The sequence below is a fragment of the Pelobates fuscus genome, chromosome 10 (assembly GCF_036172605.1).
Source record: "Pelobates fuscus isolate aPelFus1 chromosome 10, aPelFus1.pri, whole genome shotgun sequence".
NCBI lineage: Eukaryota > Metazoa > Chordata > Amphibia > Anura > Pelobatidae > Pelobates > Pelobates fuscus.
This window is the reverse complement of record NC_086326.1, coordinates 25562584-25578789: the sequence shown is the minus strand read 5'-3', so window position 1 is coordinate 25578789 and position 16206 is coordinate 25562584. Positions and strand designations below refer to the sequence as shown.

The window sequence follows — 16206 nt, the reverse complement described above, 5'->3', positions numbered from 1 at the left end:
ATACTTTGACAATTCTCTAAACAAAGCATTCTCGTAGTTCCCAAAAATGTACTGGCCAGGGCTGTGTGCATTACACAACCATTATGCATAGGGTCCCTTTAACCCCTTAAGGACACATGACGTGTGTGACACGTCATTATTCCATTTTATTCCAGAAGTTTGGTCCTTAAGGGGTTAAAGTACGATCATTAATTACACTGTAACCGATTTTACAGCAATGGACAATTGTTTTTTGATTTTGGAAAACAAGACCCTCAGAAAAGTGCAGATTTTTTCCCTGCAGGATAAACATTGAAACAAATTGAAACTTTAAACCCATCACAAGCATCTCTGCCTGACCACTTGCACTGCTTTTGGGATGTTTATCTTTTTAATTCCAGACGTAAAAGCTTTAGTCTGTCTGTGTCTTCACATTTCAATCTGTGTAACAGTGACCGTGGGATCAAACAATAAATCCGATGTATTTTAAAGACAATCAGCTCAGCAGTTTTGTTGGTGTTGGAACATTTAATATGGCAATCACTGCTCCCAACATCCCCTGCCTTCCCACACTACCACAGGCAAAATGTTAGCGCGAGTTATAAAGCCTCAGTCTGAGATTAGCTACATCATTAATATGTACTCACAGGAATCCATCTCTCTGGCGAGGACATGAACAGACACTTTGTGTCTTCTTGGGGCTTCAACTGCCAACAAATCCTGTAAAAAATAGTAATTTAGAGCTATAGATACGAAAACGTAAATTCATAATGCGTCATCTCAGCAAAGTGTCAGGCGATCGCGCAGCATGACAGGCACAATATGCAAAGTCTGCAGAGATTCACATTTAGCAAGCCATTAATATTTAATCTTATGTGCTGCGGGCAGAGCCTCCAGCAATTTAACTCATTGAGTGCTGACGGTGTAAGTGGCAAGTCTTGAAACACTACATCCACCTGTGTCCTTGGTATTCAAAGGGTTCAAGTTGACACAAAAGTGTGTTGACTTTGAACTAACTTTTCGTGTAAGCCAAAGAAGCAGTCTGCTGGCAGCTAAGATTAGTCACCAAATTAATTCCCTTGCGAAGCTTCTATGCAAAACAGGTTGCCAGGATACAGGCCTGGAAGCAGCTTGAGGAGACAGCTATCCCGCGCCCTCTGGATTAAAGGGCACAGTATTATGTAAATATAGAACAGACATTTCTATTATTATTTTTAAATATTTCCCCTTGGCTGTGACGCAGATCTGCACTCTGGAAGGACTGGTCTAAAAAGATGTTACAGGTGCCGCCATTACTGGGCTCTGAGAAAATAGCTGTCTCATTTTACCTAAACGTGACCAGTAATAATGAACGAGTAGAGGGACTCCACCTCATCTTAAAGTGACACATCCTAATAAGTTTTAACTACAAAAACCTCCTTTTGACATTGCAAGTTCATTTAAAGGAACCTGCTTGGTCAGGAAAACCGCTGGTGCACGTGTCATGCAACATTGACGCGCAATATTGTGTAAATACGAAGAGTCTGGCCGATACAACATTTACTAGGAATGCTCCAAAATACATAATCGTAATGTGAGCAGAATTAATTAGTGATTGATCTGATTAATTTTTCTTTCTGAATGCTGCTCAAATTAAGATATTAATAACATATGGACTGGTGGTGGTCAGCAGAGACTATACGTTGACATTGATTGGATAGGTTGCTGCATTTGAAAGGAAACAGATACTATCACCGCACCATAGCGTCAGGAAGTATTACTATAGAACAAGTAACAACAGTACCTTGTAAAACTTAATGACATCGTCCTTGACCAGGGTTTTCAGGTAACCAACTTCAATATTATCTGAAAAGAAAGAGACACAATTAAACCCTCTGATGATTTAGATCTTATTATACATTATACCAGACAAATGCAGCATTAACCGAATGTGGGTTTTCTATTCAATAAACACAGCTTGCCGAGAGGCTCAACTATCTGAGGACATCACCAGTTATCAGTTGGAAGCTGCTAGACTCCATCTACAGCAGCTGATGAACTATGGAGAGTGAGGTGGGACCAGGATCATGTAAATTAAATGGTCTGTATGCCGACAGTTTAAAACACAAATTAATGTAAATTATTGGATCCACCTCACTCCCCTCATTTTCATCTTAAACACAGATACCTTGTTCGGTCAGATACCGGAATTACTTCAGAGCTTCACGAGAGGAGTTAGGCCAATGCTAGGATATCATGACAGTCTTAGCACGCCACTGGCAGTGAGGGGGTTAAATCGGAAATTATTTGTCCCAGCTAACGTTTGGAATTTACATATCACAGTATGGCATTATTTGATGAATACAGGCTCTCAGAAGGCTGAAATAGCCACGTTTTAATCAAATTAAGAATTACCGCGATGTTCGCTGTACATGCTTCCTTTTGGGATTAGATCTCTTCTTTTAGATAAATCCAGCACTAGTACTTTGTCAGTTTTACTGAATTTCCCAGGCAATAACTCCATCTTCTACGTGGATATGGACACTACGTGAAAAGAATGTCAGGAAATGTCTCGCTATGTTATGTAACTGGGAAAATCTTTGCCGATGGACAAGCACAATGCAGTTGGGGGGAGGGGAGTCACACTTATTGTGGGACTATAGCTTGCATCGTAGTCTGCCAGCCTGGACTCACAAAAACTGACTGAGTACTTGCAGAGACCCAGTGTTATTGTACCAGTGAATCATAGGAAGGTTGGCTTGCTTGCTGGGACTTTGTTTGTGCCTTGTCAGATGGCTATTCTGGGGTAAGACTAATTTTAACCTTCAGGATGTTAATGGAGATTATACAGCAATCTGAAGATTTGAAAGCTGCCCACTAGGTAATCTGTTGCTGCTAGGGGTGATATCATGGCATATCAAGCATTTTAGGGGAGCAGAAGACGGAGTATCCCACATGGGACATTTACTGGGAAAGCAATGGAAAGAGAACAAGTGGGCACTTTTTATTCAGTTACTGGATTTCTGCGAGAGATTGACACTCAGATTACAAATCGCAAACTCTCCCCATCACAGTTTCAGGGACCGGAGCTGCCAAGGCTGGTCAGGCTTAGTTTAGTGCATTACCACTACTCTAGAATGAACCCTGTAAATGTGGCCATGGAATGCTCACAGGGTAAACACGGCTAAATAAATCAACAATGAATATTCTGGAAATTGACAAGGGAGGGAAGGCCATAGCGAGACCAACTTGCTCAGCAATCTGCAGGGCAGAGGTTATTACAGGAGCACCTTTGTAAGAAACTAGAACAAGTTAACTCCTTCAGCCACGTATTACAATTCTGAACATGAGAACAAGGTCACCATGAAAAATCAAATATAAATCAGTGAAGCTGGCTGAAGGAATTAGAAATACAAACTGTATCACAACCATTTCCTGTACGTGGCTGCCTGAGAGCCTGCAGATCTTCAACAAAACTGCACAAACATGTCTCCAGTTTCACAATCTTACAAATATTAATTCGAGGGGCAGCAGATCATTTTCACAGTGAGTGGTCTACATGATCAACTCTCACTCCACAACAGCCTGTATACAGAATTACCCTTTACATCTATGAAAGGAAGGGCCTTTTATTGCAAAGCACACAAAGACTCAATAAATGCAAAAACCTGGAGTGCTTTCTATAGTGGCATGCGATCTTTTATAGAGGAGAGATCAAGAATGGCTGACCCCGAGATCAGTGAATTCCAGTGAAAGGAAATTTTGTGCGATGCTTTCATTGTCAATTTAAACTTTTTTAGTAATTCATAAAGTTTTAAATTGATAAAGTGATTTTATTTTCACTAATCACAAAGAAGTGAGTGTTATTCAAAACCTTTATACAGCGACTGAAAATGTTATGCCAGAATAGTCACATTTTATAATTATCCAACCATTTCACAGCTCTGCTATTGTGTCCGATTCCCCCAGTTTTCAGTTTAGTAAATAAGCCTATTTGACAGCTTTATAGGTAATAGAAAGATCTCAGAATTGAACATTATTTAAAAAAAATTAGTAACGCAAAGTAAAGAGGAGTTATGACATCGCTTTCTCTTCTGCAACGTGTCATACCAGTGAAGGATGGCAATATTTCAGTTTCAGAACAGTTTACCACATATATCATTTTCTATGTCCTACCTCTGTCGAAATTGTACTGCTGGGAGATGATCTCGCCCCAGTACTTGGCACATTCAGCAGAAAGCTTCTTTGGCTTGTCTAGACGACGTATTGCAAGTGCCTGGATGTGCTTCTGGAAGGCCTCGTCTGACATGTCTTCTAGGGACTTCTCTGTAGTTTTTAAGAATGCCTCTACACGGCTCTCTAAGTAATGAGGCGGTTTCTCGGACTGGATAATAAATCGCAGACCTTGGATGCCATTAGCCCGGCGGGGGCCGCTGAATACAATGTAACCTTCAAAAACAGAGAGTAGGAATTTGAGCATATAAAAAGAAAACAATCCAGAGCTCCTGCTGAGATTAACTGCAGTGAGGTCTACAAAATATGTACGGCAGATATACAAGGCAGAGTACAGAATGGTTGATAGAATATAATCAGTTAATAAAATCAATGGAGGTCATAACGACCACAAATATCCTCCAATTTCATAAAATAGGTAAAAATGAACTCAGAGGTTGTCAGATCCCTGCACTTCCTACGGTCTATTTATTGTCAAACAGGCAGGGTATTTGGGAATGGGATGGTGGTTCACTTCTGTAGAAATAACTAGAATATCTGCATGTAAGCTCTATCATTTACGTCAGCCATCAATCATTGATGGCATCAGCATCTTCTGGTGCAGTGCTTATTGTAATCATCCATCAATGAATGACAACATCAGCAACTTTTAGTGCAAGAGATGCCTATGGAAATCCAATGACCACCCAGCAGCAGAACCTGAAGATTATGAGTGACGTTTTGTACTCTAGATCGTGTGCAGGAATATATTTATATCACACACAACAAAACCAGCTTCTATTCGCCTTGGTGCTTCCAAATGCCATTTTTCAGTGTGAAAACACACACACACTCTTTTAGCACTTTAGATTGATTACCAACATGGCAAATAAGGATTTTTGAAGGAATGAAAAAAGGTAATTGTTAGAATACATTTCCTTCACCCTGAGAAAATGTTTCCCGGAAGTCACGTGACCACATCTCTTGCAATGTAAGGATTAGTGAGCATGCACAGGTTGTTCAATGAGAGATTGCGTATGTACCGGTATATGTAAATAGGCATGTGTGGGCACTCCATACATTATGGCCACAGACAGTTCACCCATGAAAGAAAACAAACGTTTGCCCTCCTGCAACACAACAAGAGGTTGTGCGGACCACAGCACAGAAGTATTCTGTTGCAATTTTTACGTTTTATAAACTCAGAATCTATAACTTCACTGTAGCCATGTATGAAACTATTCTAACAGTTATCAAATACTTCCATTTGTGTGAAGTTTCTTTTTTTTTTTCCCCCCTTAAGGACACGTGATGGAAATTTCCCATTATGCTGGCCTTTTACTTCTGAAGCTGTGTCCTTAAGGGGTTAATGAACAATCGGTTTCTGTTGGGTATCTGTACATAGAATATGAAGTGGGTAGAGTTAAGATGCAAATAGGTTTTATATGTACGCGTAAACAATGTCTTTTTTTAATAATCTGCAATTATTAATAAAAAAAAATTCAAAAAGGAAATAAAACAACTCATCAGGGTCTCTTCTTGTACCTTTAACATTAATAGTGAGTCTGTTTAACAACACATTTGGATGATATACCTATTTCAGAGGAGATATGATAGCACTATTGTGACGGAACGCCGTCACGGAGTGCCATGCCCACATGTGCCCACTCGCTTGCCTGCTTATTGTGTTTAGGTCACAGCTATTTAACATTGTATTGTTTGTGGGGTCCCCTTGCTCGCAAATCATGTTTAGGCTTGGTTGGAAGATTGTGCTTGTCCCATTCTAGATATGATAAAACGGAGGCTTGCGTATTAATCTATGGGTTGGTATTGGTGTCTCTTTTGGATGTGATATTGGAACACAGCTGGTGATCATTGCCATATTAAAGGACTCCCTATCTAAGAGGCAATCAAGACATATGGCAGATGTGAGAGTTGGTTTGTACAGAAACCAGACTTCCAGGCCACTTATGTGTGTCTTCTCACACCTTGCTGAGTGGCTCTGTGGGGGTAGCAAGCTTCAAAGAGGAACTTGGGTTGTAAGCTCTGACCTTCCATACAATCAATTAACCCCTTTTGAAATTGAAAATTTACTTTTGAGGTGTTTTACAATTGTATGCTTTTCTGTACCTGGGAGATGATTTAGTTTGTACAGTTCCTGACTCTATCTCCCAGGCACAGGGGAGGAGTTTGTGTGTAATTGTATGAAGACCCCCTGCTGGGGGTCTGTGTATAACTTGGCTGTACCATGTCCCATTAAAATATATTCAAGTTGGACTCTCAGAAATGTGTCTCGTCCTGTTACTGGGGGGAAATGGATGTCTGCTCATTTAATGGTTCCAGAGTGGCTGACGGAGGGAATTAGCGGAGGTCACAGGTCGGGTTACCCGTGGTCCGCTACAACTATAAAATACATACATGCTATGTGCTATCCTGTACCTTAGCAGGAATCTACAACAGATAAGAGGTCACCTATCAAGATTGGAAGAAAGGAGTTTTCGCCTACAGCAGAGGAAAGGATTCTAGATGTGGAATTCTCTGCCTAAAGAGATTATCTATAGAATTTGATAAGACAATTATAAAAAAAAAAAAAAAAAAAAAAAAGGCTTGGATGGATGTTTTTTTTTTTAACTTGATGGACTTGAGTATTTTCTTTTTTTTTATCTATGTGCCTAGTTTGTAAAGCAACAGTTATAAAAGTAATTGGTGCACAAAAAAAAAAAGAAGTGTGATTTTCGCCTGCTTTTCTGTGCTATGTCTTACCTAATTGCTCCTTGGTTCTCAGCGTGTTGAAGCATGGTTCAGAAATAATCTGACAGAAGAGTTCCAGGAGCATGTTCTCAGACGTACTCTGCATGTCTGTCTGATAATAGATTTCTATGCCGCAGTTATTGTGCACTTCGTTCCTCTGCTGATACACAAACCAGCCTTCTACACAACAAGAAAACATTGTCAGAACGTGCAACAGATGGATGAGTAAAACACAGGATACCGTGGAACTTTCAGGATTTGATTCGGTTTCAGAATTTATACTTTGAACTCAAAAGTGAATGGGAAGACTCTTGTGATTAATCACTTCTGTAGGGTCTCACGGTTAATGGGCAGATTCTTGGGGTGCCTAATTCAGTCAAACACCAACTTTGACATTGGCCACTGTATGGTGACATTTCTAAAAATACTTTTTTTTTTTTTTTTAAATGTATTTAGAAAGTTCCAGGGTATGTGAAGGCAAAGCATTATACTTAAATAGATCTTACGGTCAGGTAGCTGTACTTCTCTGTATCTGACCAGCTGACTCGGGAGTAGGGGCTTTGTGTGAGCGTGCTCAATTAGGGTGTCCTCCAGCGTTTGCATGATGCCCAGCGCAGTCTGAAAGGAAAAGCGGTTAACAGATTGAGTACATTTACAGCTGGAAAGCACAGTTTGGTTCTGTAACTAGAGAGGTCCGTAAACTCTTAATACTAATGATCTGACAAACTACATTTTCTACTGTAATCAAATAGGTTTTGTCCAGAGACTGGATTTTATGACCACACTGGTATTGATTACATTTATTAAACCCCAATTAATGAACACGCCTAGCCCCATTAGCAATTGTCAAACTAATTGAAAACTTTTGACAAGGTACATGGAGGCTGCCAAGCACCAAGCATTAAGTCTGACTTAAATAAGCTTACAATCATTTCGGTCAGGGTATACTCTGAAATGGCCTTGCGCTGGCCTCCCGAATCTCTCAGCAAAAGCGTTATAGGTAATGTATTGAGAAGTACGGCAGCATTCCCACCTAGACACTACCCACCTGTTTTGTGATATTGCCGTGTAGCAGTGCTTCCACATGTAACCGTGACAACAGCTGGGGGATGAAGGCTTTCAGGCGGGGTAGGGTCACATCTGGAAAACACAAACAAAAATTTTAGAGAGCAAAAACCTTTTCTATTTGCACATGATTAAACATATTAACAATGATGACAATCTCTGGAAACACCTGGAAGGAATCCTTACAGGGTATATACATATGTTGTGATACACCAAGTCACTGAACGTTGTGCCACAGAGTGCGCCACCCACTTTCTATTTGTCTTGAACATATTTTTATGGTGAATGATTTCACAGTGGGGGGTTGGCTGCACTTACAATTTATAGCGCCACTGTATGCTAGCACAATCTTTGTGTATCTTGGCAAGAATTCCCAGCCTTTTCTAGAATATCATTCAGACGGTTTTCCACCTCGGTAACACTGGTGATGGAGTTCTTTGGCTATACTAAAGAAGATTAATCCGTGCAATAGTGGGGACACTTCTAGATGCATCATGCAGAATGCTTCCCCTCAAATTTTCTCACCAGTGCCACCTTTTTTTTTTTTGCTAAACAGGGAATGCTGAAGAATTGACAAATTAATTTCAAATTTGAGGTCAAAATAGCTGAACATGAATAAGATTTGGATATTTTGAAGTCTGACTACTATGGCCTACAATTTGCAGTTCTCTTGTTAATTTTCCACCATTTATTTACAAAGGTTCTTGGAAAAGCAGTCCCATTGTATTTTACACAACCATGAATGAGTTCTATGCAGCTAGTAACGGAATTGCAGGTTAGACTGGGACACTTTGCAAAGCTTTCTGAACTCTGCAAATAACGAATATACGCAGAAATGCCCTGCGTATGTTCCACGTACTGCGTGACCCACATTCCAAAATAAAGAGAGAAAAAAAGCAGAAAAGCAGAACAAAAAAAAAAAAAAAAAAGGACGCTTTCCAAGTGATTCTGCGCACCCATTCACACTCCAGGGAAAATAACGTCAGCCGTTCAGGTGGTGTTAGAAGAGAACGCACGAGCACTCTGCAGCACAGAAAACATGATTTACTGGGCTGCTCGGAAGGCAAATGAAGTACTCTCAACCTAAAAAAAGGGTCTATTAAAAAAAGATTTACAAAAAAAACAACTAAAAAAATACCCCCGGCAAAAAAAGTTTTGCATTGCAAAGAGTGGAGAAGCTAATCGATAAAATGAAGACTTTCTATAGAGGAGACAAAATGAATAAATCTTCCACGTGTATAAATGATACTTGTATAATCTATAACCAGATTTAGAAAAGTAAACAGGTTGTCCTTTTGTGCGTAGCAATACGTTCAATAGGCAAGCAGAGGGTTTGCAAAATATTTATAGAATGCACTTGGCAGCCATGGAAGCAGGGATTAAAAGGGCTGTTATTATAGTTAATCTATAGCTGCTGATCATGAAATCACATGCAAATGCCCAAATTAACAAAGTTTGAATCTGGGTCCCGGGTTAAATAGGATCCATGCACTAAGGATGGAGTACGCACATGGATGTAAGGGCAGCCACAGGTAAAAATCGAATCTTGTTTCTATAGAATATTTTGTAGCTTTGCTGCTGAAACATTAAACTACATATTTGATGGGCCCTCTATGCTCATACATACATCAGATACACTGTGATGGTTTGGTTACAGTTACTTATACTGGATGGGTTTATGTTATTAAAGGACCACTAAATGCACTCAACACCACTTCATCTCAATGAAGCAGTCTGGGTGCAGTGGCCCTGTAGTATTAACACTTCAACGTTCACTGCAATATTTACCTTACAGGGTTAAAACACACCACTAGCGCTTTCACACTGACAGCCTCTAGCGGTGCATTCTATGCGACAATCGAGTGACCAAATGCAGCTTACAAGAAAGCATTGAATTTAGGGACTTCCATGAGAAGCATTTGAGTGGATGTAAGCACAGAACACGCCGCACATGCTTCTCAATCTCTGAGAAGCACTGAATTGGACCATCACAGACCCCGCACAGAGCGGCAGCAGCACCAAGGGAGTCTCCGTGCTGGGAAAAAGGGAAGTAAAACCTGCTCCCTACAAATCTACAGGTTGTGTGTTATATATCTATATCTAATCTATTATATATTTATGAAGTTATCTGTTTGAAGTTGTAATTTGATTTAAAACGTTGAGACCCAATAAATTATTTTTCCAAGAGGAAAAATTACATTGCAGTTGCCTGAAAAACAAAAGGAACCAACAACGCAGGATTTTGTAATGTACCTTCATATTTTCACACAGAGGACGCACGGTCACTTCTGTTGGCCGGTTTACACATACAAGAAGACGTCGCCTGCTGCAATTATTTTATCTGCGTCAGTGACACTATGCTCATTTTGCCCAGAGACCGTTATGAGCTCTTGGGAATATGTTCTATTAAAGGACAAACATCACTTGAATATTAAGGAGTTTTTGCATAGTGGGATGTCAGCTGCATAGCAATTTGTGGAGAGCCCAATACCGTAGAATTCAGACATATCTTAAGCAGGTTAATGTCTTATTAGCAACAGAAAGTGTACACTTCTGTAGATACAAAACCTATACGAGTCATTTCCATAAATTTCTCTGTTTTGTTACTTAAGCCCTTTTTTGTTTTTCTTTTTATACACAGAACAGTTACTTCAAAAAACACTTGCTCCAAGCACGCAACAAGAACTAGCAGCATAAATAATCATTAAGTCAATTATCTAGAACACCGACGCTATACCAGCATGTCACACACTAGATTAAGAAGTCAGATTAAAATCCTTGGGGACTAGAACAGAAGTCAGCACCTTCTAATAGGCCAGGCGCCAATAATGCGAGCGACATCAAGGCTGTCTAAGCTGCTTGCTTCAGATAGTGTGTTGCTATGGAAATGTTATCAAGTACAACAATAAAAAGGATATATCCTAAGAGCTTGAAAAACCTTTAAATGTTTTCAGTCTCTAAAAATAAAATATTAGCTTGAATGAAAATACAAGTCTATTCATACACACGGACGCCGTGTTCCTGCCGCATGCTGACAGCTCTATAAAACTGAAAAAGACTAAATTAACTCATGATAAGTGCCTGTCATGGTGCAGGCTAACGGGTGAAGTAGTACATTTTGGGACATCATCAAATTTCGGACCTGCCGCAACACAGTTTTTAGTAACAAGACGCTTACGCAGGTAAAAGTTTGGAACAAAATCTTAACTGATGCCATTTAGTTAGTTCCTGCTCAGATCAAAAACTTGTTTCGGCTTGTTTGTGCCGTACTAGAGGGACCCTATACATTTGCACAAACACCACCAGCAATCTCCCTCTGCTTGAGAAAGGCTGCAAAACCAGATAAGCATTTCTGCATCATTGTGGCTTCCTCGGTGACGTACTGTCAATACTTCTCCAGGCACACAAACTGTTCACATGTGGATTATTCTTAAGACTTAGAAAATCCAAACCAACCAAAAGAGGGTGTAAGAAAGTGGAGGATGAACAAAAGCACTACCGGCAAAAGCGCTCACCTTGTCCTTCACCTATTTCTGGTTTTGGTCTCCAACATCCGTACTGCTGCCGGTAGTGATCAGCCCACCACCAATGGAGCTTTCTGGTAACGTAGACAACATAGCAACCTGTGACTATCCCACCACGAAAAATGTAAAGACGACTGCTGTCCGTCCCACAAGCGAGACAAGAAAGACCTGAAGGTGTCCGGGTTCTCGAGTCAACTTAAGGTGCAAGGGGGTGTGACAAGCTAATTGTTTGTTTTTTATTTTAGAGGCTACTTGTCCACTTGCATTTATGTCATTCCTATTGTACAGCCTATACAGGACAGGAAAAAATTTTTGACTCACGTACGTAAGTCATTATAGAAAATAAAACAAAAAACAAAGTGCTTAGCCTTTTTAAATGAAAGCGACTTACCCTCTAGAGCCTCTTTAAGTTCATCTTTGGTCCAAGCGACTTCAGTCATCAGCAGTCGGAGGTAATACATTGCGTGTTGATGAGGTTGCTCTGCACGGAAATTATTGAGCGAACGCATGTACTACACAGAAAGAGATAAAGATCAGACGGAGGACACGTCAATATACGTATAATCTTTAAGCAGATTTATAGAACACCGTCAGCCACAAACTTTTCAGATATCTTTTACCCACTGAGACATGAAGTGTACAAAAGAGACATGGATTTGGGGAGATTTGTTCCAAAATTAATCCAGGTGCATTTTATAAACAAGCCATCGGATATACCCCTTTGAAAAGAGATCATTTCTATTACAAACCTGTACTGCATTAGATATCCTTTCACAAACAAACTCACCGCTTCTTTAATGATCTCAAATCGTTTCTCATCAATTTCAAACGTGGCCATTTTCTCAATGATCTTCCTTAGCAAGATACGTTGTTTGTCATTATAACCTTTTACGGAAAGCTGTACAAAAAAAAAAGGGGGGGGGGTAATTCACACAGGAGCATTCATTTTTGGTTTGATCCATCACCTGTACATCAAAAAACTGACAGGTACATTGTAAAACCTAAATTGTCAACAAACAGAAGAATCAAAATATAATCTGAGTCAGTGTTCGGCGCTCTTATTTGGAGTGGGTTGTTTGACCATGAACTTTATCCAGAAACTCACAGTCACCCACTCGTTACCACACTAAAGTTTATAAATGTGAATCATACTTGGATGTGTAACTAAACACAATTCTTTTGCCGTTCACCTGATTGGCACATTTGCCAATGATGCTTAAGTTTTTAAAATGCACCCAGGGCATGTACTTATTGCCATGTAGTCTAAACAACGGGTGCAGAAGAGACAAAAAAAAATAAAAAATGTAAATTTCAAATTTGAAAAATTTGAGACAGGAAAATTAAACTAAGTGAATCCCATGCTCGAGCAGTGCTTGATGCAAGAATCAGCCGAATATTTTCAGCAGAGATACAAGATTCTACAAAGCAATAGGTTCAGCAGACTTTAGGGAAATTTGAGGTCACATTTGATTTAGCTTCTATTTTCAGAGTTAAAATTATGACAAAGTTAGCATAATCCACAATTAGATGAGAAAATGTTTTGCAATGTCCACTGCACTGTCACCTATACACCACCAACTCTACGGTATAGTTTTGGGGGGCTGGAGTTGTGTATGTTACATCATGTCCTACTGATATTTGAAAAAGAGCGAAGCACTGTATATAGAGAACCCAATTTCTATCTACTGTCAGTTATTACATTGAACTTTATTTCTGTGAATCACTGTTCTAATCCATTTACCACAAACATTTTGAGATCTTAGATGAATAGTGATGGGTGATATGGATCCATCTTATAGCATTAATCATTAAACCGTCAGTCATGCATTAAAAATGATCTAGCGGCAATTTCAAATTTTCTGCCAAAACTGTAACTGGGAAAAAACCTCTAGTTCAACTGTTTTCGCACAAACTTTTAAACTCCCCAGTTAAGTCCTGGTTCAGTAAATAAGAACCTTGCCAGTGACTAGCTACTATCACACATGGGCTATAACTGGGGCTATGACGGCTAGGTAAGGTTTGTAACAGCTATTTTATGAGCTTACAGAAAGGATGAGTGAGGTGAGCTATGAGAACATGTTTAGGATTCCACTGAGAGGATTAAAACCAAGGACCCAGCTGTCAAAAATCTACTAGAACAGTTCACAAGATGTTTCTCAAAAAAAAAACCAACAAAGAACCAAGTCTAAAATGCCTTATAAAACAGGTGTTTTAGACTGTAAACATAAAGCAAAGCCATTTATAATCCTGGCATTCAAATTGCTTGAAAACAGTCTGGCAAATCCCTAAATCCCAGAACCCACATGCGAGGAAACTGTAAAAGTAAAAATGTACTTTCCAAAAACACAATTAGTATGCAAAGTAGGCCCCGAGTGGTTAGTAATCGTCCACAGGAAAAAAAAGAAAAAGGCCCAAACAAAACCAAAAAAAAAGAGTGATACAGAAAAAATCAGCCAAAACATATACACGGTGATTTTGTTCCCTTCAGATGCTGACAGGTGCAGTGAAATAAGCCAAAAACCACCCACACCAGGGCAAGAAACACGTTTGCATGCCTGAAGATTTCAAACAGGAAAGATTATGCTCCTGCACTCCATTTACTTACAAGGATTGCATTCATTCCAGAGGCAATGCCATAGGTCAAACCTGAAAGGCGCGCTGCATATGTATACTCTTTTAAATCATCCTTCAATAACCTTAGAAAGAGATAGGTCATGTTGCAATGGAGAGGGTCAGCATAAAGGTATCGACTAATGGTGGGGGAAAGAAGAAGGAAAAAAAAAAAAAAAGACTCTTTGATGATGATGCAAGGAATGACATGAACTAAGATGGAAGACGGTGACAAAAAGAGTATGTATATGCAGCACCATGATCTTTTTTTTTTTTTTTGAGGGATGGTACGGATGATATAAGTCTGAAACAAAAAGGCTTTTCCAAAGCCTGTATCATGGATGGCTAATCTTTGCCACTGCAGCTGTAGTGGACTGTGTGTATTATGGTTGGTCATCCAACGATCCCACTGGCAGACCATCATGATAACCATAATCCATTGCAGCTTCACTGCCAAAGATAAGCCGTTAACGGCCCATGCATTTAAGGCAATCTTATTTAAAGGGACTTAACGAGGGCCTCTTTTAGAGAAACTTACACAAAGTCCAGATAGAAAGATATAACGGATATTCTAACTCAGGGCCGATATGTTCAGAAATAAAACAATTTTAATAAAGGCCAATCGAGATACTAAAGCCAAATCTATCTCTTCCTCTTGACCAAACACATTTTACAGGGAGGAAGTAGATAAAGTGGTCTCAGATCTGCCTTGGTTTCAAGTACTTACATACATCCCATAGATGGTATTTTGGAGATCATAGTTCAGCCCGGCTAGCTCGGCTGCATATGCATACTCGTTGAGGGAATCTTTAAGCAGTTCAAGGTACAAATAGGCCATGTTACAATGCAAAGGATCCACATAAGCAAATGGGCTGAAAGAAAACATTTGGCATTAAGTCGTTTTTAAAGGATTTATCATTCTGGTCTGTAGACTTTTCAGAACATTACAGGTGATTTTCAATGTTTTATTCAATGGACACAGTTCTGCTAAAATTCATTATGTTAATTACACCATTAAATAAAACACTGAAAATCACCTTTAACTTATTAGCTGTTTTTTTTCCATGTGATGCTCTGCTTTCCTTTAAACATATAATAAGGGACACTATGGGCACCATAACAACTGATTCTATAGTGCCAGGAGGCCAAGGCCCCTGCTTATCCTTCATTAACCGTTCAACCCTAATGTATTCTCACCAGTGCCAGATTCTTCAAACAGGAAGTATTGGAATGCAGCGGACAGGGTGCCACCGATTGGCTGAGAGAGTCAGCCTACGCTCTAAGCCAATAAGTGGTGCCACGAAGAATCAGAGCAGCAGAGCTAAACAGTGCTGGAGAGAAGACTCAGGGGTTAAACCATTACTGTATGGTTTAACCCCTAATGGTAAGTCGGTACCAGGGACCTCTCAACTTTGGTGAAGTGGTTTCCCTTTGGGTATTTAATATCATTGGCCAAATCTGCACGTCTCAGGAATAATATCCTATATGACCACTTATTAACATAAACACAAGTCATCTGTGTCACTGGTACTCATTTACTATGTAAGAATCACATTACCTGTACATTTATAGAATGGAAAACAATCTCTGTATTCTTGTGTTCCACGTTTATATGTCAAACTCTAATCTGATCATGATATCATGATATGGTGCTATTGGTAATGTAACTAAATCTATACCTTTACTCTACCATCTCACTGCAATCGAGGAAGTTCTAAAACTAGCTGCAAGATAGGGGGGGGGGGGGTTTATGAGTACATTTTATTCTATTCATAAAAAAAAAAAAAACTAAAAATAATAAAACGGTTTCAATAAATGTAAACTAGAAAGGACCGCCACTTTAACCAGCGATTTCCCTGGAATTCAGGAGTTCAGAGATATGAATCCTATGGTATCCTAAATGGTATAATAAGAAGAAACATCCCAATAGCAGATAAATTAGAAATATACAAACACATATTTAATGAAGGCAAAATACTAGAAGAAGTCTCAAATTACTGTGATTCAATCGACTAAACAGTGAACTGTGAGAAGTTACACACATTTGGGCTATATTAGTCTGTTTTACGCATGCTATAAACTGCTA

The 16206-nt window shown here is 39.4% G+C and overlaps 2 protein-coding genes across 6 annotated transcripts in view; one reads left to right on the top strand and one right to left on the bottom strand.

Annotated features, from left to right (window-relative positions):
• The window catches only part of BTAF1 (B-TFIID TATA-box binding protein associated factor 1), a 398618-nt gene that overhangs the window by 273807 nt on the left and 108605 nt on the right, over positions 1-16206 (top strand). The gene's annotated exons all lie outside the window — the stretch shown is intronic.
• The window catches only part of IDE (insulin degrading enzyme), a 59249-nt gene that overhangs the window by 4226 nt on the left and 38817 nt on the right, over positions 1-16206 (bottom strand). For 3 of the 4 annotated variants that reach the window (XM_063434232.1, XM_063434230.1, XM_063434233.1), the window contains exons 15-23: positions 14848-14992; positions 12298-12408; positions 11902-12022; positions 7970-8061; positions 7428-7539; positions 6934-7101; positions 4135-4407; positions 1763-1824; positions 627-699 (exon numbers count right to left, since the gene is read on the bottom strand). In XM_063434232.1, coding sequence (XP_063290302.1) covers positions 627-699; positions 1763-1824; positions 4135-4407; positions 6934-7101; positions 7428-7539; positions 7970-8061; positions 11902-12022; positions 12298-12408; positions 14848-14992 — 1157 coding nt within the window. Of the gene's footprint in view, positions 1-626; positions 700-1762; positions 1825-4134; positions 4408-6933; positions 7102-7427; positions 7540-7969; positions 8062-11901; positions 12023-12297; positions 12409-14115; positions 14261-14847; positions 14993-16206 lie in introns of all 4 variants that reach the window. The other variant, XM_063434231.1, reaches the window with a different exon arrangement.